This window comes from Rhipicephalus sanguineus, chromosome 11, assembly GCF_013339695.2.
Source record: "Rhipicephalus sanguineus isolate Rsan-2018 chromosome 11, BIME_Rsan_1.4, whole genome shotgun sequence".
In the NCBI taxonomy this organism is placed as follows: domain Eukaryota; kingdom Metazoa; phylum Arthropoda; class Arachnida; order Ixodida; family Ixodidae; genus Rhipicephalus; species Rhipicephalus sanguineus.
Window position 1 is genome coordinate 85954238 of NC_051186.1, and position 21103 is coordinate 85975340.

The following is a 21103-nucleotide window of genomic DNA, read 5'->3' on the forward strand; positions in this document are numbered from 1 at the left end:
GAACCGTGTGGTACATATATCCGTTTACCACGAGCCGTGGTAGGCCCCACAGGTGACTGACAGTTTATGTCTGCCCGGGAACTGATAGAGAACAGACATTGGTAAATTAAATGTGAGTGCGTTAAGAAAAACCGACCTTGGCAGCGTTTACCCGATAAATGCAAAGAATAAAAATCCGGATCCCTGCGGATATCGAACCCAAGCATTCTGCGTGGTAGATTTTCCACCACAGAACCACGCCAGGTCTTGAAACTGCTTTGGAAAAAGATGCTATACAGGTGCAATGTCGGTGCAACGTCATTTGTGGTTCTATTGCTTGCTATGTAATTTTATAAGAAAGGAATAAAGATTGCACATATGATAGAGGCGTCATGTCGAATTAGCGTCAATTGTGGTTCCAGTAACTGGCTCCGCTTTTGTAGCTGTCTAATAAACATTAGATTTTTATTTCTATCATTCAGCAAGCTATATTTAAGCGTTGCTCCACGCCGGAGGAATGTGCTTATGATAGTTACGTATGATATTCATGTCATCGCACAGTAAAGTTCACTTAGTTTCGATAATACTGACGTGTGTGCCCTAACGCTAGTGCTGACGTTACGTCAGATCACAAGTTACCCTTTAAACGCCAGTGTTCTCGACGTGCCTGGTAAGCCCACGATGTATACACGGCTACTACACTTACAAAAACATGTCGATCCACATCGTAACGTTTGGCTTAAAGCAAAAAATGCAGCACATACGATTACTCGCCGACTGCTTCGTATGAAACCGATTCCCACAAGGCGTGATTTCTGCCTAATTTTGAGCGAGTCTATCGAAGAACGTCGGAGAAAGGACAAGGATTTGGCAGTATTCTCCCATTTATTTTGTTGCGAGCCTTCTCATGAGTTCCATCGGTAGTGGTGCCGGAAAAGAGGGTATTCTTGCTTATCGTGGATTACATACTTAACACCCGTAAACAACTGCTGCATATATATGTACGAGGGATTACGTGCAGGGGTTCTTTTGAGTTGATTGCGCATTCAAAAGTAATCGTCCTAGTTGTGGTAGTAAGAACGAATGGCGCATTTGATCCCTCACCACAGGTACGCGTTGGAACGCGTCAGCCGAGCAGGTCGGATTGCGTGTTGACGCGCGTGCAAGACGAGAGCTGTAGTAGATTACAAACACACTATTTTTCTTACACTGTGGTTGCAGCCTAAGAAAAAATACACGCTCCGCCCCCAGAACTGCGGCGCCCCTTACTTATGCGAGCGAGTCGTACTACGGGCTTTCCGTTTCAACCATGTGTACTTTTACGCGTCTAATGTAAAGACTAGGCAACTTAAGAACTAAAATTTAAGCCCCAGTGCCTTGGTCTGTATGGTGATGTCTTTTAAAAAAAGGTATCAGGTGACAGACGTTTCCTCTTCCTGTTCACACGTACCGCAAGGTGTGTCTATTCATTCGTACTTGGCTTGGTACGTCTTAGTACGGAATAATCCCATCCTGCCATGGCGGTACCGCGGTATCGCGTTATTTTTCCTGGCAACTTCTTAACTTACTCGTTACCATTTCGGAACTGTAAAGTTTAGAAGAGCGATGAATTGGGCTAGTTGGTGGTCGTTCATGGTTTCCTTGTTGTGCTGCAGATGACGAGACGAGGACGGTAGGTCGATAGGTGTTTCACCACCTGTCCTGTGTCCCTGTATCGATCTACCGTCCTCGTCTCGTCATCTGCAGCACAACAAGGAAACCAGGAACTGTAAAGGGTGACGTGCTTCCGTTGACATTTTTCTTGCGGCGTTCAAAGCCCTCTCGTTCGAACGATATACTACGGCTGCCGTGGGTTGATGAGAGCTAGCTCCCCGTAAGGCGTGCCGGTTGCTAAGTTTGATTATTAAGGCGAAAGTCTTAAGCGGCTATTGGCTCTGCCGTCCGCGAGACTTGTGCAAGACATTTCGATAATGTGAGGTCTCGCGGAGGTTCGCCACAAACCAACGCGACCTTGTCCGAGTGATTACGTCACAAAGTGACGTCACATATCTCCAAAGTTTGTGACGTGATTAAGAAGTAATTTTATGATGTCACATGGTGTTGCCCCCACAAGAAATCGTTGCTTTGTCAAAGGTTGGCTTATCACGGAGGCAGGGCAAGACCACGTTAGGTGCAGGACGCGCTAAGGGGCATTGGGGGAAATGATCAATACAGTCGAATGCGAAGAAAAAGGAGATGACGAAACCTTTCACCTTCGAGTCGTCTTAGGCGAATGCAGAAGGGATCGCGTGAATTTATTTATTTACACTGTCGATCACATCATAACATCAGGGATAATAACAGGAAGGACATTTGCATAGGTGTTTCACCACATAATACAATTAACACAAATCTGATTGCACACGAAACGAAGAGTAGGTAATTAGCTTTTACATATATACATCATGAAGAAGGCGAAACTTCCACGTGGACTACGCATGCTACCACTGTTCATTATAGCTGTACACGAGAATGCTGGCGAACAACAATTTATATGAAGTTTTGCGCACCACACATTTCTCGCTCGGTGATGAAGCTGTTAGGGTTTGGTTTTTTTACGGTTTCCTTTTGTGTGTGTAAGACACGTGTATCTGAAGTATGGAAAGTGTGTCATCAATTTCTTGTGTAGGTGGGCATTACTACTTCGTCAGTGTTCATGTGGTTACATGATGCGTCAAAATGTTGTGTGTGCGTGTGGAAGTAATGAGTATCTGTTGCGAAACTCAGGTAGAGAGGCCTTTGCCAGGCGTATAAAACGCCTTTCACTTCTGTTCGTTTTTCTTGTGTACCATAGCAAGAAATAAAATGAAGATACTAAAAATAGTAAAAAAATTCATGCGCCATTGTGTGACATTTATGCTGCCAGCACAGAAGCCTTTGCGATTTGTAGGCGGTTACGCTCCACTGAGTGCCATACGTCAACGTGGAGCATTCGAAAGGTCTGTCAGTTTGACAAAGTCAGTTCGATCGAACAAGGCCTTATAAAACATTAGCGGAAATAAAATCTAGCATTAAGGACTCTCTGTACAGTGGAACATTTTCTGTTGCTTCGCTGTAATAACACAAAAAATAATAATAAACGAAAGCGAAGAAATAAATAATGCGAGGAGTAAAAAAGTGAGGCAGCTACGCCCTAGCGGTGCGAACACTCAAACATCTCCGCTAGTGGCCTTCCCTTCCTCCTTTCCGTCCTGCTCACCTTCACTACCCTTTCCCACTGCTCTCTATACTATACTATACAAGACTATGCTGTGCTTCACCCTCTCCTTCCTCCTTTCTCTTCTGCTAACCTTCACTTCCCTTCCCCAATCCTTGCTATAATGTACTATACAAAGCTATGCTGTGCTTCACCTTCTCCCCGCCTCCTTTCCCTCCTCCTCACCCTTACTTCCATTTCCCACCCCTTTGCTCTCCTAACTATACATGACTATGTTACGCTTGATCCTCTCTGCTCCTTCCTTCCAGCCTCTTCACCATTACTTCCCTTTCCTACCACTTGCTATGCTATACATAGCTATGCTATGCTTTACCATCTCCCCTTCCTCCTTTCCTTCCTGCTCATCCTCACTTGCCTTTCCCAACCCCTTGCTGTACTATACTGTGCTCCTTTCTTGGCTCTGCGTGCCTTGGCATAGCTAGGCTGGGCGCCCCTTCTCTTAACGTGGGTCCTTTTCGCTCAACCAGTTAATGCGGGATGACAGCGGAGTTTTGCCAAGCTTAAACAGCTCCTCCTTTCAAAATTCCAGTGATCGTCGCAGTCCAAGGTAGCCTTGTTGAACAGCGCAATAAAGTAGTTCAGAGGGAAGCTTGTTTCTTCTTGCCTATGGACGACGCTTCTTCCCACTCTTCAATGTCCATGGAAACATGGCAGAGGCTGTACATGACCACCATAATGGGGACCATCGGGAAAGGAAATCCTGGAAGCAGACAAAGGAAATAACACCTGTGTGAATACAGTGAAAGGCAATGTACTTTGTTAAAGGAAGAAAAGAGATATTTGCACGATGTGGCAGGTTACATAAATGTCAACCGCAGTACACCATGGTGAATTGTAGTTCGCACAGGATACCACGGTACACCATGGTGTACCGTGGTGCACCATTAATGTCACCTACAGTACACCATGGTATATTACACTTCGCCTACAGTACCGTAGTTAGCAGAGAGGTGTACTGTAGTTAGCAGAAAACACCATGGTACACCATGGTTACCATGGTACACCGTAAGTCCCACCTGCAGTGCACCTATACCTACAGTGCCATGGTGTAGCTACAGTACACCTACAGTACCATGGTGTACTGTAAACAACAGTCATCATGGTACACCACGATGTACTGTGGTACACCATAAATTTTACCTGCAGTACACCATGGTGTACTGCGGTTCATATTTATGTCAACTACAGTAATGATAACTAGAGTGCACCATGGTGTACTGTAGAAGACCTTGTGCATTCTGCAGCGTCGTGCGAATATCTTTGAAGCACGGGACTTGCGGAGCGGCTGGGGCCCTAGTGGGCCGAAACATGCTTTCATTCCAGATTGTGCCCTCGATGTAGGAGTCAAGTTTGTGGAGTAATGCTGCGGAGTAATGTTCAAAATACTCATTAATATAAGATACGTCGGTTGCACATTTTCCCGAGGGCTAAGGGGTAGGGGAAGGGCTGTAGAAGCGATCGCTCGTGTTCTTGAAAATTGGAAATTGGAAAGCGATCGCTCGTGTTTCCTTAGCTCATGTTCATGCATCTGCCTCTTCTGCCGATATAAGATTTCCCGCACGTTAACGGGACCTGATACACTATGCCTACCTCGCATGGCACTTATTGGTTCTTATGTTGAACATGACACTTATTTCTCTGTATCACACTGGCGGGTTCTTCCCTCTGGCTCACTAAACTGCAAACCTTCGAAAGCTTAGCTGGCGCTGAGAAGGCTATGCGTACTCCATACTTTGCACCTACTTTCTTTTGTCCGTGGAAGAGGCCATAGACATACGGGATCACCAGCGTGGGCGCGGCCAGCAACTGCGGCGGAACCCCCTTCGGGGGTTGTCTGATCGGGGTTCTCCAGGACCAAATAAAGTTCATTTCATCATCATCATCACCGCAAGCCTATGCTTGTCAATGACCTTCTTACCATCGCCCTGTGGTTACCCTTCCTTTTCTAAAACGCGCGCCAGTTTTATTGCAAACAGTGGCGGTTATGTGGTCCGGATACCCAGAGTTTAGCCTCTCTGCCTGTTTAAGGAAGCTGTTCCGCATTTCATGAGTACAAAATATTTCAAGCGCTGCTTGCAAAGCGGTGAAAGCTATGCTCATCTTTATCACTTTGAAGTGATTCGACTCATAAATGAGCAGTGGTTTCTTGGTCCTGGGAATATATGCCCAGCACATATGGTCTATCTTAAATTGGAATTCCAGATCCAGAAGCTGTAGCCTAAAATCATGCCAATATTCTAATGTAAACTTGAGGCCTAGACCTTGCGTACTAAATTGTCCAAAAACACTGTCGGCCGTTTCTTTATATTTCCTTCCCGAAAACACCAGGTAGTCATCAACGTATCAAAATATTTTGACGGAGTCTTCCATCAGTCCTGAATAGCCCTATCCACACCACCGAGAAAAATGTCACTGAGTATAGGTGCGACACTGGATCCGATGCAGACACCGGTTTTCTACACAAACAGTTTATCCCCGGTGCCAACGACTGTAGATTCCAGATACAAAGCCAAAAGTTCTAGGAACATTTCCACGGACACATTGCTTCTTCTGGCAAATTCTGCCTCGTCATTAAAATACGTAATGCATGTCTTGATGCTGCGAAGAACTTCTTGTTGCGGCAGAGAATAGAACAAATGTTCCACATTTGGAATTCCACATTTCATGTTCGAAGTATAACCGTGGTCACGATTACTTAGACTTGCGCGCTATAGCAGTTCAGTTAAAAACCAACACTAGTCTGCGGTCTGTGCAGCTGCGCATCTCGAAAAGGAAAGGTCACGTCTGATTACTTAGCGCATAGAAAAAAAGAAACGATCAGCATGCGAAAAGGGCATGAACCGTCGAGGCTCAAAGAGAAAACAGCCGCAGAATATCGCCAGCTGCAACAAGCGTCGAACTATAACTGACATCATCGACGCTGTCGTTTTGTTTTACGCCCAGCTCTGCGGAAAACTAGACTTTATTTCTTTCTGTTTATCTCTAGAACGCAGCTCTAGCTGCGTATCTCTGATCGAAATGACGTCACGCCAATATCCCCTAAACGGTGGTGAGCGCTGGCGTAGCCAGGGTGGGTTTGGGGTGATCAAACACCCCCCTCCTCCTCCTCCCCGCCGAAATGTTCATATTTTGCATGTTTACTACACCGTTTGTTTTTCTTCATGGAGTAACACTTGGCGCCAAATAATAATGCCAATACAGTCGAACCTCGTTATGGCAAACACTGATATAGCGAAGTATCGGTTATAGCAAACTAAATACGAACATTAGTTGGTCACGCTTCATTTCAGCGACATTTATCCTTTTTTATAACGAAACCGAAAACGCATAGCGAAAAAGAAAATGCATATTAAAAGTTGCTCAATATTACACATTGATACCGCAGTGCATTCACTACGGGCGCAGGTGCACTAGTTTAAGCTCCAGGGATCAACTGGCACTGCAGCGCAAGACGAGGGTGTATGAAAACCGTTGCTACTAAATACCAGGGGCTAACGGTAATGGGTGTGGCTTCTTAAATGCGGAGCATTTCTTAGTCGCACCTGCGGCGTCGGCCGCCGTCCACACCCCCACTGCGCATGCTCGGCTCGTCTCGTGCCGGCAGCAGGCCTCTCCTCTCCCTCCTTCCCTCCTCTCCGTCTCTCCCTCCTCTCGATCGAACGCGGGCGGTGTGTATATGTATAAGCGGCGGAGCGCGCGTTCGGAATTCAGTCAAGGGCGTCTTTACTAGGCTTTCGCTTGACTTGACGCTTTGCTTGACTCGAGTAGATGCGATGAAAGCAACAATACCTTCAATCAGCGTCCCACCACTCGTTGAAGGCAACGTTACCCCACCCTCACTATCGTCGGCATCAACAGCAGCAAGCAACGCAGAAGGCAAGGCCGCGAAGAGACGAGCATACGACGTTGAACGCAAGCGTTTGAAGCGAGCTGCGGACCCGGAACTTTATGTACGAGAAGCTGCTGCGAGACGACAACGACGGCCTGTGGATCCTGAACGTCGTGCTCGAAAAGCAGCAACCGTTCGTGAACGTCGAGCAGCGGATCCATCACTCGGGCAGCGCGACGCTTCTGCGAAACCCAATTACGCAACATTCACGCGATACCCCCACCACTCTGCGACGCATTTACTCGAGTGGGAAGTTGCGGGCGACATTTTTTGTCTCACCTGAACCTGCTTCACGTTTGCTATTAATATAATAATAATAATAAGATTATTATTATTATTATTATTATTATTATTATTATTATTATTATTGTTATTATTATTATTATTATTATTATTGTTATTATTATTATTATTATTATTATTATTATTATTATTATTATTATTATTATATGGTGGCAAGACGGCAGTTGACTGACTGATCGACTTTATGCGAGTACTGTAGAAAGCAATCGCAGAGGAGGGCCTACAATCAGTTTGAAAACAAAAAGCGCGTTTTTTTAAACATCGGTGCTGTTTAAGCCGGGCGCGTCACTTGTCTGCTGAATCCGAAAACTATTGCACGCGTTCCCTACAGAGCGCGTTAGGAGTTCCAGAGGTAAGCTATCCTGAGACGGAGCGCTAGCACGCTGGCCAACGCGAGCCAGAGATGAAGCTTAGTTTAGCTTGCGGGTGTACTATGATAAACGTGGGCAAATACCGGGATGAACCTTTTATAAAAAGGGTGAATGAGGGATAAACATTGCTTAGCTTTATATAGCATAACCATTGTAATATAAAAGTTAAAGCTTGATATGACTTGTAGAACTTAGGAAAACCTGATATAGCATAACGTTGCAAAACTACAGCAAAACCTTAGCAAAACCATCGAATAACAAAAAATACAACTCTCTTGTGCCATTAGCCTTGCAACAGCAACGCCATGCAAAGCCTGCCGGGGCATTTTTTTTCAACAGGCACCTAACCTAAGCAGACAAACGTGTTTTACGTTTCGCCTGTTTTAAAGTGCGGCTCCCAAAGTTCGGAAGTCGAACCCGCGGGCTCTTTTTAGCAGCGGTGCGCCACGCCTACCACGCGAGCCAAGCGGTAGGTGGCACCACGTTGGTTGAGGGGGCCACTGATTGGGGGACTGTAAGAGTAACTTACCGGTTAAGATTCTTCTGCAAATGTTGACACTGACTTCCAGCTTAACCAAGTGAAAGAGGCAGGCACAAACGGTGAGCAAGAAGTGCGGAGCTCCCAACAGGGCCTTGGCCGTTCGCATCCTCTCGGCTGACGCCAGGTAACGGTTCTGAGAAATGAGAGAGGAGATATCAGCTGATGGCACGCATCTTGAAATTCGTTTTAAGTAACCCTGAATTTACCATATGACGATACGTATCAACGCATCTGCCTGGAAAATGTTTGGGAGACCAACATATTTCCCGCCGGACGGCAGCTTCGAGACCAGATAAATCATGCTTTGAACACAGAGACCTTCGCCAAGCCTCCCTACGCCGTCACGCAGGTCCTCTTTAGCAGTGACGTGCACTAAAAGGTGCGACAAATGTGTATTGGAATGCATGCGTGTTTCACGTTTGCTTCTAGTCCACAGTCGCTAGTACGGTCATCTATATAAAAATGATTGGTCGTGTGACTTCTACATGCCGCGGGATCTTAATAGACAAGATGATATAAGCCTACTCCGCATAAGACTAAACGTCACCTATATGAAATGCTTCAAGTGCAAGATTAAACTGTCTGACTCGGCAATATGCAGCCAATCAAGCGCTGCAGAAGACCTGAAACGTGTTCTGTGTGAACGCAGGCGATATTCATCAGAGAGACAGCCTCCAAAGGCGGCGTTACACCTTCAACCGTACTCGAGCTTAGAACTGCGGCATATTCTCGGCCCATGGCAAAGAACCAACTGTGCGTTGCGCGCCAGGAAAGCGCTAATGACATTCTTGCGGGCCAAGAGCGTTAAAGAAACTTTTTAAACAATGTGTGTGTGTGTGTGTGTGTGTGTGTGTGTGTGTGTGTGTGTGTGTGTGTGTGTGTGTGTGTGTGTGTGTGTGTGTGTGTGTGTGTGTGTGTGTGTGTGTGTGTGTGTGTGTTAAGTGTTTACTAGTGTATATATCATAATCATCACCAAGCACTTGGAGTAGCATGTCAGACGAATAGCCAGGCTAGCATCTCCAGTCCATCGTTAGATCGTTTCTCCCCATCTCTCTCTCTAGTGAAAGATGACACATACTCTGTCACAAAATTTGCAATACTTTGCGAATTTTCTGGCTACACTGGAAACACATACACCACCAAACTACTCTTTTGAAGATGCTGTATGACCGTGCACTGGCATTGCGTTGTAGCGACGCCTCGTAATGTGGGCAAATACCTCGAACTTCTTGACTGATGTCCCCTTCCTGATCTGGATGGTGATAATTTCGAGGGCGATTCCTAGTGCACTGAGTGCGCACCATACGACGTTTTGCTTGTAGAAGCTGTGCCATGTGCAGGTGAAGGTGAAGGCCGCCGCAGTACCTAAAATCAGCCGAGAGGCAGTGCGAGTGCCACCCATGACGGGCTCGTAAATGTACCTGCGTGGCGAAAAAAAAATTTCACCATCTCCCGCTAAAGGGGACCATGAGGCGATGAGAAGCAGCGTTTCGGCATGTCGAGCCCGCGATTCAGAGGGGGAGTGGAGCGGGGGAGGGTGAGTGCAGAGGAGAAGTGGGAGTGGAGAGGAGGTGTGTGGCGAAGGTTTGCACATGCGCAGTAAGGGTGGTCACGCCGCACACCACCGGACTGAACTCCGCCGTAAGATGCTTCGCATCTAAAAAAAAAAACAAACTGGGCAGCTATGCACTACTGTTGCGAAGACTGGAAACAGCAGAACTGGTGATCTTTCCTCCATTCCATCATCCTCACTCTCACATAGCCCCTCCTCACCCTCACGCCCCTTTCCAACCTCCTTCTACACTTTAGTATACATGGCTAAATTGCGGATGGGTTGAGATGCGGGCTAGCTGGTATAGATTCACTGTGGAAACTTGGCAGCGCAAACAAAAGGGACTCAGAAAGAGCGGAACACATAGAAGCGCTTGTTTGTGTCCTGCTCTTTCTGTGTCTCGTTTGTTTGCGCTGCCGTGTTTCCACAATGAATACATGACTATGATATGCTATGTTTTGCCCTTGCCCCTGCTCCTTTCCCTCCGCGTCACCTTCACTTCCCTCTTCCACCCCAAGCTATACAATACAAGCATGGCTATGCTTTCTTTCTGCTTCTTTCCACCTCTGTCTCTAATTTTCTTTCTTTCTTTCTTTCCTTCTTTCTTTCTTTCTTTCTTCCTTTCTTTCGTTCTCTCTTTCTTTCCTTCTTTCTTTCTTCCTTTCTTTCTTTCTTTCTTTCTTTCTTTCTTTCTTTCTTTCTTTCTTTGTTTGTTTCTTTCTCTTTCTTTCTTTCTTTCTTTCTTTCTTTCTTTCTTTCTTTCTTTCTTTCTTTCTTTCTCAGTGTTTCCTTTTCTCTTGCTTATATTTTTTCTCTTTCTATCTCTTTGCCGTCCTGTCGCCCATAGTAACGCGATCATATGGCTCCCATAACTGCTTGTTCTGCTAGCGTGCCTGGATAGCCGAGTGGTTACGACGCTCGCCTTCTAACTATTCACTATGAACCTATACCAGCTACGCCGCACTGTGAACCTATACCTGCTCGCTCAGTACACCACTTTACGTCAGTTACGTGGCGGTGCTAGCCTGCGTGCTTTCAGGATGATATATTTCTTTATTAAGTGTGTTTACGGAGAAGCTGATGCTTATCTGTGGTATCCGCCACTCGTATTTCCTAATGGTTGTCGTAGTACAGTAATGGACAATCACATAAGTGTAAATATCAGCACGTGGTTGAAAACTCAGGCGCTTAGACCCAGTGCCTCAACACAAACAAATAGATGACGTATTTTTATAGCGCAAATTTGCGTACCTTCGAATCCACAGATGCATGCCACGGTCGAAGTACCTAAAAAGATCATTGCATCAAATTAGGTAGGGCGCCGCTTTAAATATACAGAAACATATACAATTCACAAACAGTCAGGTTCGTGCGAAAAACTTCGTATTTGTGGCTGCTACTTTACGTGTAATCTTTGTAGATAATTACAAACGAAAATATCTACGCAATCATCACTGGCTGCACAACACACACACGGACAATGAAATGAAGAGGCAAAAATTGAGCTGGGAATTCATTGAGACCTTCCATATTAGAAATATATGTGAGAGATGTGTGCAGTTCAGGGGTCTATCACGATGTCAGATAAGGAATTCGCTTCCTTACATAGCATGTATAGAACTCCCTTTACATATGTGGGACGTCAGCCTCAAGTCTGATGCCAGTTTTCAAGCTGTTTGTGTCTATATGACGAAGGTTTGTCTAATCGTTTCTTTATCTCAGTTTTTTTTCATAGTTATTCGAGTCTACCGCCATGGCTCGTCTGTGTTATGGAAGATAAAAGTGCATTTGGTCGTTTCTAATGAAGCAGTTGTGAGTTTGCGCCCATGATGTCCATTTCTTTCATTGTCCGTGTGTGCTTTGCGCAACCAGTCATGCATCAGTGCCAACTCGCTCAATTGTCAGCGCTGTATCTACGGAATGTTTCAGCTGACCTAAGCAGTACCTCAAAAATTATGATTTCGTTAATTCAAGATCGCATAACTGTCGTCCTATATAAAGTACTGAGCTCACAAAAAATCAGCGTAGCTCGTACTGGAGGCTCAATGCTAGAGAGTTACCGGACCTGATCGGCACCTACGTGTTCCTGGCTTTTGCAGTTTTACGAAGTTTTGCAAAATTTATTTTCCTTTGTTCTTCTATCTCTTTCTCCTTCTCTCTTCTCTGTGTTTTTCTGTCTTTTTTCTCTATTTATTTATCTCTCTATCTTTCTTCTCTTTCTAGCTTTCTTTCTCTTTCATCCCTTTCTTTCTCTCTCCCCCTCCTCTCTTTTTCTCGCTTGCTTCATCCTTCCTTCCATCCTTTTCTATCTCTCCCTCTATTTTTCTCTCTATTTTTGATTATCTCTCTTTCTCTCTTTTCTTCTCTTTCTGCATTTATTTCTCTCTATTTTCCTCTTTCTCATTCTGTGCTACGCTTCTCTCCCTCACCTAATCCTTTCCGTCCTCCTCACCGCCACATCTTTCCTCCTCACACTCACTTTCCATTCCCGCGCACTTGCTACACTATACTATGCAAGGCTATTCTGGCTCTGCTAGCGTGCCTGGATAGCCGAGTGGTTAGGACGTTCGCCTTCGGATCGAGGGTACACGGGTTCGAATCCCACCTCGTGTAAAACTTTTTCTCCACGAATTTCTCTCTTTCTATCTGTCTTTCTTTCTCTGTACTCATTCTCTCACCCATAAGGGTTATTACAGGCCACGCCCGAGAAATTTCTGCACCTTTTCTTGGGGCGAAGCAGAACAGGATGAATATGAAGAGGATGAAGAGAGCGCGCGCCGGTTCATGGTGATGATCGTTTCTGTTTCCGACGTCCAAATTACGGCTAACATAAACAGCTTCGCTGTTATTAAGGTGTGATCAACAGGCTCGGACTTCACTCACCTCCAGAAACGCGAGCACCGGTGTAATCTGGCAATGCAGGGAGATGCAGCCGGCACCTTGATGCCTTCCGCGTTGGCCAGGGAGCCGGCGAAGCCGTAGTGAAATAGGTCGATCACGTAGTAGTCAAATTCCAGAGACAGGGCGTAGCCCACCAGGCTGGTGAAGTCCAGTCTGTCAGCCATCCAGTCCCAGTTGGACATCGCCGAACTGCGACCCAATGCCGTAAAAGAGAAAGAAAGCTGACTGTGCATCACGCGTTGTTACGTAGAATACTTCCCACTTGCAAAGTCATAGGTTCATGGAATGGCTATGGTTGAAGAAACTTCCAGGGTCCCTTACGAATTCGCCTAAGACGACTCGAAGGCGAAAGCCATCTTCTTTTTCTTTTTAGTCGATGTAGTAATCCTCCCCCACACGCCTGCGAAAGCTTTCTGCAGCTAATGTTGTTTGCACTGCCTCTAGGATTGGTTGCATCGCTTGTGCATCTCATCTGGTTTTGCCCTGCGTCCGTGACCGGCCCATCTTTGACCAAGCGACGATGTCATGTCATGACGTCATCATGTGGTGGCACGTTATGTGACGTCATGCTGACGTCACAAATTTCGGCAACCTGTGACATCACGATGACGTCACCACATGACGTCATCATGTGATGATTTTTTGCATCACTCATTCACGCGGCCGTTTTGGGACACCGACTGACGCCGGCGGTCAATTTCCGCGTTTGATGAGGCATCTAAGTCTGTTTGCCTTAATTACCGCCGCGGCAAGCAGCGGCACGTGCCAAGGATCCTGTGGCTCGGTGAAGTAGGCGTACAAGATTGCTCAGAAATTTCGTGGGAGGACAGACTCCATGGTAACCATAGGTGTACGCAGAAGGAGTTGGCAGGGGCAGGGGGGTGAGAGTGGCCGTCCCCCTAACCAACTAAGGGTGCCGCAAGGTCTGCTCATACCTTAAACTTAGTCCGACCTGCGCCATCCTTGATTAAAGTGCAGCGTGATGGCCGTGCAGGTTTTTGAAGAAAATGGCGGCCGAGACGTTGCACTCCAAGAACTGTTTACTTATCACCTTTAGCCCTGGAAAGCCATGGACCACAGGCACGCCGTTGTGACAGGTACATCATCGCTTCATTTTGATTTTTGCACCCATTGCGAAGCTTGCTATTTTTGGACCCGACCCAACTGCGCTGTGGTGAATTTAACTAACCCCGATGGAGAACCCATGAGCACACCTACGGTGGTACCTCAACGGTTGAGCATGGTAGGGGTAATGCGGATAATATTTGCTCGGTCCCTACGGTGGTAAGACTGTATATATGTGAGTATGTGTGTGTTACTTCCACATACCTATCGCACATGAATTTTGCAGTTTCAACAAAAATAACACCCGCTATCTGGTGTGCTTCGCCAACTTTCTTGTCCTGTAATGACGTCCACTTCAACATATTTGCACCGTGAGCCTCGTGTGCTGCCAATGTTGAGGTCTTCAGGCACCTAGTCGAGCTGCCTGTAGTAGCTTTTACCTCCAGGACCATGCTGATTCTTCTAGTGAAATATGCTTCGATTTTTTGATTTCACTAATTGATTGCTTGCTTCCTGAGGCAGTAATTCATTTAACACTTTCACCAGACACAGAGATGACCAGATGAGATTCATGGAAGATGCAGTGTGGGTAGAAGGAATTACATTATGTGGCAAAATGAGAAACTGATGCGAAAATTCTTTGAAGTGAAGATAGAAGGAGGCAATAGAAAATGAGACGCTGGAGTTTTCGACGTTAAGGACATTATAGGAAATGCCTTAAGGCCGTTAAAGCCACGTTGGCAAAAAAAAAAAAACGAAGGACAAATCAGCTAAAACTCATTCTCACTTTGTAACGCTCACCCGTAAAAGAAGTGCGTCATGAGCTCCATGAGTAAAAAGTGGGCGCCAGAACGGAGTATCCTGGCGATGGCGACAGCAACCTTCCGTAGCGTGCAGCGTGGCCTTGGGTTGTCCAACTGCGTGGAAGCAGCGCACGCAGATTTCTTGAGAACAATCTCAGAAAAAATTTTGCGTGCCCAAAAAAAGCGCGGATAGATAGATAGATAGATAGATAGATAGATAGATAGATAGATGGATAGATAGATGGATAGATAGATAGATAGATAGATAGATAGATAGATAGATAGATAGATAGATAGATAGATAGATAGATAGATAGATAGATAGATAGATAGATAGATAGATAGATAGATAGATAGATAGATAGATAGATAGATAGATAGATAGATAGATATGATACGGTCAAAGTGCCTTAGCTCTTCAAGAAATGCTATCGGCTTCGAACAACAGACTAATGTCCGTTCCCTTTGTCATAAGCTCTCGTATTAGAACGTGAAGCTAGCGCGCCACACAAACAATAACGAAAGGAAGTTTCGGGGACGAAGGCTAATTTAACACTCAATCCAGCTGCCTGCGTTTGGCTTCCATGATGTTTATTTGACGAAGGTTGTGCCGTCTGAGGAAACCAAAAAAATGAATATATCAACTGTGGTTTGCGTTGACATACCTGCACTATGTAGTCGTCGTACCTCAGCGGTGGTCCTAGGTGGACGGTGGGTAGGTACAACATGTAACCCAGAGTCTTCCAGTATGACGGCCACCTGCGATGGACGACCCCGGTGTTGTTCCTGCTGTCGGCTTGAACGAACTCGACGCTGAAGCTGAGGCCACGCAATATGTTCCAATGGAATGCGATGTACGCTGGCCAATAGGCCATCTCACCGCACTTGGGATACATGTACTGGAAAACATAAAGAGGAAATAAATTTCAAAGTGTGTACAGTTTGTTGTAAATCTACAACTCTGTACAGTTTGTGACAACAATCGTAAATAAATAAAATCGGCTATTCTATCTATCTATCTATCTATCTATCTATCTATCTATCTATCTATCTATCTATCTATCTATCTATCTATCTATCTATCTATCTATCTATCTATCTATCTATCTATCTATCTATCTATCTATCTATCTATCTATCTATCTATCTATCTATCTATCTATCTATATATCTATCTATCTATCTATCTATCTATCTATCTATCTATCTATCTATCTATCTATCTATCTATCTATCTATCTATCTGTCTGTCTGTCTGTCTGTCTGTCTGTCTGTCTGTCTGTCTGTCTGTCTGTCTCGTCTGTCTGTCTGTCTGTCTGTCTGTCTGTCTGTCTGTCTGTCTGTCTGTCTGTCTGTCTGTCTGTCTGTCTGTCTGTCTGTCTGTCTGTCTGTCTGTCTGTCTAATCTGATAAACGCAAACAAGAAGGGAACGGAGGTGCTGGATGTTTTCTTCCCGTTAATTAAGATAAGCTTCTCTTTATAAACCTCCGTTGATTGTTATGCGTATTGTTAAAGAATTTGCCTCGAACTATGATCATGCTTAGACATGTGCTCACCACAGGTAACGTATACTGCGCCTGTTTTTCGGGCTGTGTGTGATATTCTTAGTAATCGCTATAACTAAAAAGTTAGCACAGCTTGATCTTAGTCACGCCATGCTGAGTCACAGCAAAGCTGGTGGGCACCTTGCTGGTCCTGGATTGGCTAGGCTTTTACCCTGTCAACTGTCTATTTCCCACCGCTTGCTATACTATACTATGCTATACTATACTATACTATACTATACTGTACTATAGTATAGTATACTAAACTATGCTATACTATACCATAATATACTATGCATGAGTATGCTTATTCTCTTTTTCGTATTTTTTTTAGTCTGTGTCTTTCTTTTTCTTTCTAGACAAACCTCGACCATAACAGCTATGCTGTAAAACTCCTAGAGCGCGTATGTGCGGCAGAAATTTGGCAAATCCCAATACTCACCACATTGGTCCACTAAAAATTGATAAGGGAGCACACGGGCGGCGAACACCGATTAAGAGCCGCACGTTGCAGCTTCTCTTGTTAACCATATGTACCGAGTGATTGGGCTGTGATTGGGTGCGTGCCGGTTTATGATGATGATTATTTTCTATCTACAACACACGGCAAACCTCGACAATAACAGCTTTGCTGTAAGATGAATCTACGTTTCTTTATTTTGTTCTAGTGCAGCTTATACAGTGGTGGTTTCTAGAGTGTCAGCATTTTAGTAGTCGATTTTCCCATCTTATCGCACGTAATGACAAGTAGCAACCACTTACAGTCAGCGCCAAAAGTTTAAGGACCGCCTGACACGAGGGAAAACTGAATATTCCACCTGCTTCGGCAGGCAGTCTCGCATTTAGATTCCCGGCCTGTTATAAAACGCGATAACAAGATGCTCTGCGCCGTTCAACCGAATACATAGATTGGTAAGAAATTCGACGTTTTCTCGCACCTAGTTCTCTAAAATGTTGACGCCAACTATACTTTGGTTTGTAACTCGAAATTTTCCCTCTTTCGTGGTTTTCAGATTACTCTTCTTTTTTCCTTTGCTATATTAGGATTTGCTTGCTTTTTGTTTATCGGACCTTGGACTAGCCCTTGGATACAGGCACGACGTGCGTTTGTAATGTGCAATTTGTAATGCAGAAATAAGCACTCATTCAGTCATTGTTGCACTGGACAACAACAAAAGTGACATGCAAGCCCATCGAGCAGGTTTATCGGCTTGACTTACTTGGTATGGATCAAACGGGAGAAAGAACTTCTGGCAGTGGATCACGGTGGCGACCACGTAGCACAGTGCTGTGCTCTTCAGCGAGGCCGTGACGTAGAAGGCGGCATGTTGTGCTAGGAACAGCAGCGCCACCTCCCAGCCGAAGGTGAAGGTCACGAAGAAAGACGAGTAGACAGAGTAGAAGACGGGTACCAGCTGCGAAAATGTTTCCGGAGGTGCAGTGGAAAAGTAAACAAGTACTAGGATAGGAATGTTGGTTAGTCTTCTGGCCATTTTCGGAATTTTGGCTTCATAAAACACACAGATTTTGTTTTGTATTAACGGACCCCATCACCAGGTTTGAGCATTGCAAACGAGCATGCGTGACTCGTGGATCGGCAGGGGGTGATCGTGACACTTGGAGAGAGGGAACACCTGTTACAAAACGGTGGTGTAAGAGAATATGGCCGCTCCAGGGAGTGAAGCGGTTTTAGGGCGGTCTGTCGCCTCTACGCGAAGTAAGCGGCGTGAGCACAGCGCGAAGGTATGAGCCATCTACTGATCCCTTTAGAGATAGTGTGCTACCGCGCTCGTTTGATGAAAGTTTCCATTTGCTGCTCGAGCGACGCAGCAGCCCCACCGGCATCGCTTCATGCTCCTTCGCCCGACTGAGCCGCCTGGCGCGTTTCGTCTCTACTTGAACAGCGCCCATCTGCAGCCCTGCGAAGACTACATATGGGCGCCCGCCCATGGAACTTTCCCTCGCGTATAGAACATACGACGCGCGGGGCGGTGTAATCAATTTGGAGTTTATACAGAACATGACGGCGACGGTTTACGGCGACGCCGAAAGTGCGCATCGAGTGTCCATATAATTGCTATAGCAACAATAAAAGTATAGAGGCGGGTCTTGTCACGCGAACACAACGCTCTCCTTCGCCTCCGGTGGTGGGAAGTACGCGGAGCTTGTGGACGCTAGCAACGGCAACGGTAAAATGTCCGTTTTGGCTCTGAAGCTTCGCTCCTGGAGGCACGTTAGTTCGATATATGATAAATGTCCAACAACAAAACTATTTAAAGAAATAATTTGGTGAAACGCTCTTGATGTGTTGCATTACAACTTCAAATGTCTAATGAAAACTTGAAGTAGGGCTTTTTTAGGGAGGCTTCGGTGTACCCAATGAAATTGTTCAGAAAAATGGGCATGCAAGGTTAAATTTGAAGTGAGATGTTTGTTTAACGCGTTGGAACACACACACACACACACACACACACACACACACACACACACACACACACACACACACACACACACACACACACACACACACACACACACGCGCGCGCACGCGCACGCACACGCACACGCACACGCACACGCACACGCACACACACACACACACACACACACAGTCCCTCTTGTGACCAATTACATTTCAGCATAGGTTATTATTAATCAGCCTTGTTTCCCACGACATCATAATTTGTAGATGCCCTGCTATTTTCTCTTTATACTAGTTCGGTAACCCTAGGAAGAAGCTACATCGGGGAAATTGCGAAACATATTTTTCCGGTAAGAAACTCAAATGACCTGCCTTTACGGTGACCTCCATATCTTTGCAGCACCTGCGTGGGTACACTGCATTTGTTTGTACTTGAAATACGAGCGCGTAACTGCACAGGGACAAGCGCATAGTAGAAAGAGTGTAACTCGGAATCGTATAGGTACAGAACGCTTGTGCTTACCGATGGTGTCACGTGGGCTGTCACCCGGGCCAGCACGGGATGCAGCAGGTACCACTGCCACGCGGTGGCCATGATGTACCTGGTTGTCTGCCATTCCCAGTTCTGATTGTCCTACGTGGCCGCGGGTGAGATAGCGTTATAAGCGAGCAAGAATTTCGGTGAATAGCTGGCGGGTTTTGAATGAGCTGAAGTGAAAAGGGCGGTAAGTATACGCGAGCGGGGCCCGTAACTTAACCCTACTCTTCTCTAATATTGAATCACATGCGTAGGAAGCCCGCAACTTATTATTTTCATTTATTTTCACATACTGAATACCAACGTGCCGAAGCCGGCGCTCTGTGCCTGGTAAGGCCGCGATACACCCATAACACAGACGTCGATTCAACTCGCCGCGCTTAGCTCAAAGAAATAAAAATAAAGAAAAATCTGGTTTAGGCCACTGCTCGCTTCTTCTGCGCATGACATCGACTCCCGGAATGTGTGGTATCTGCCGAGATCTTTTCTTCTTATTCTTTTATTCTTTCTTGTTTTGCTCGTTTTTGTGTGTTTTTTGAATATTCGTATCATCATGATGGAACAGCCGGCTTTAAAGTAGCCTGCATTTACACGTTTTTCACATTAAAAAAAAAACTTGTACGAGAGGGACTCAGCACTACACTTAGTACCGTAAACCCTCATTAGCTTACCTGCCTTTGCTTGAGTCCAAAAGGGCTGTCATCGAAGGAAAATTGGCATATATCCGTGTACAAAGTCTTCTAGTAAAGAATAACATATAACAAATAAATAAACATTACAGTTTTGCGCGCCAAAACTAAGTTAAATTATAGGCACGCCGTAGGGAGGGACTTGGAACATTTTACAACTACCGGTTTTTATTATGCACCTATTATGCGCTTTTATTATGCACCAGCCTCAAGCACACGAGTGTTCTTGTGGTTGGCGCCTACCGGTATGCAGCCGCCATGTCTGAGAATCGGACCTGTTTGCTCGCTGTAAGACGCAGCCAAAATGAGTATGTCTCCGTAAGATTTAAAAAAAAAGAGGAACTGAGGAATCGCATGGGTTTACACAGGACATTTTACCGTGAGGAGGACATTTTTTTTCTTGACCTGCCGTAACTTATCTCATTTATCTCGGTAAGCCTAACTTTGCCATAAGAACGCCTGAAAGCCTGAGTTGTCAAGAAGGCGCTTTAGAACACAAAGAAAAACAGGACGGACTGTGCACAAATGAAAAAAAAAATGAATTCGTTCTTGCGGAAGAATCAAGCGGTCATATGACGTCACACTGCAGTTGTTCTTCAGGAGCACCGTTTTTCGTTCATTGCCAATGGACTGCCACTAACGCATGTAAAATGTTGTTGCTGAAACATGTTGCGGGTACAGGAGCGCCTGTCAGGCGTTGCTCGCCTTTGCTCCTGAACCTTTCTTGGTAAAGTTTGAGAAAGCATGCGTCAAGCTTTCTCAAATTTGAGAGACACGTTGAAGCAGCAGGTGTCGTGAAGCGTTCCCTTCGTTCTTCCTATGCTGAGCTTATATTCTTTCTGGTCTTTTTTTTTACTCCAGTTTACCATATCCCTATGCTGAGCATGAGGCCATCGTTGTGGCGGCAAGTGCTCGCGGGGATTGAGTGAGGTCTGTCCGTGTTTGCCTGCGCGCCAGTGACAACACGCTTGTAGAATTATTTATTAGGCGAATATTTATCACAACGCACACTACAGCGGATGTCAAACTGCCAACTATACTTCGTGTAGCAGTTTAACGTATATTGTCGTTGCAATGGATGCTTCCATATTTGGCGATACTCTCCTAAAGGCTACTGAAATAAAAGAAAATTGGTTTGACGTTATTTTTCCCTGCAGTATGTTGCTGGCGCCATATTTGGTCATAACACGGCACATCGCTTGCAGCAGCGCGCGGCAGAAAATTAATTACAGTCTGTTTATTCCCAACCA

At 45.5% G+C, this 21103-nt stretch overlaps 1 protein-coding gene across 1 annotated transcript; it reads right to left on the reverse strand.

The window, feature by feature from the left end:
- Positions 1-3116: 3116 nt before the first annotated feature.
- LOC119373845 (protein-cysteine N-palmitoyltransferase HHAT) lies at positions 3117-19870 on the reverse strand. Its single transcript, XM_037643903.2, has 10 exons — positions 19836-19870; positions 19150-19260; positions 17425-17619; positions 15326-15559; positions 14659-14774; positions 12775-12981; positions 11143-11178; positions 9559-9760; positions 8328-8472; positions 3117-3935 (listed from the first exon to the last, which is right to left on the reverse strand). Exons 2-10 carry the CDS (start codon positions 19219-19221, stop codon positions 3814-3816), a joined length of 1329 nt encoding a protein of 442 aa, XP_037499831.1. The 5' UTR covers positions 19222-19260; positions 19836-19870; the 3' UTR covers positions 3117-3813.
- Between the last annotated feature and the right edge of the window lie 1233 nt (positions 19871-21103).

Bases quoted from the DNA above. Each gene is read 5' to 3' on its own strand.
- LOC119373845 (XM_037643903.2), bottom strand. From the start codon at position 19,221: ATGGCCACCGCGTGGCAGTGGTACCTGCTGCATCCCGTGCTGGCCCGG. The intron at 17,620-19,149 runs GTAAGCACAAGC...ACATTTTCGCAG, and splicing joins CAGCCCACGTGACACCATCG to CTGGTACCCGTCTTCTACTC. The intron at 8,473-9,558 runs GTATTTGCCCAC...CTCATTTCTCAG, and splicing joins CATCAGTCAAGAAGTTCGAG to AACCGTTACCTGGCGTCAGC.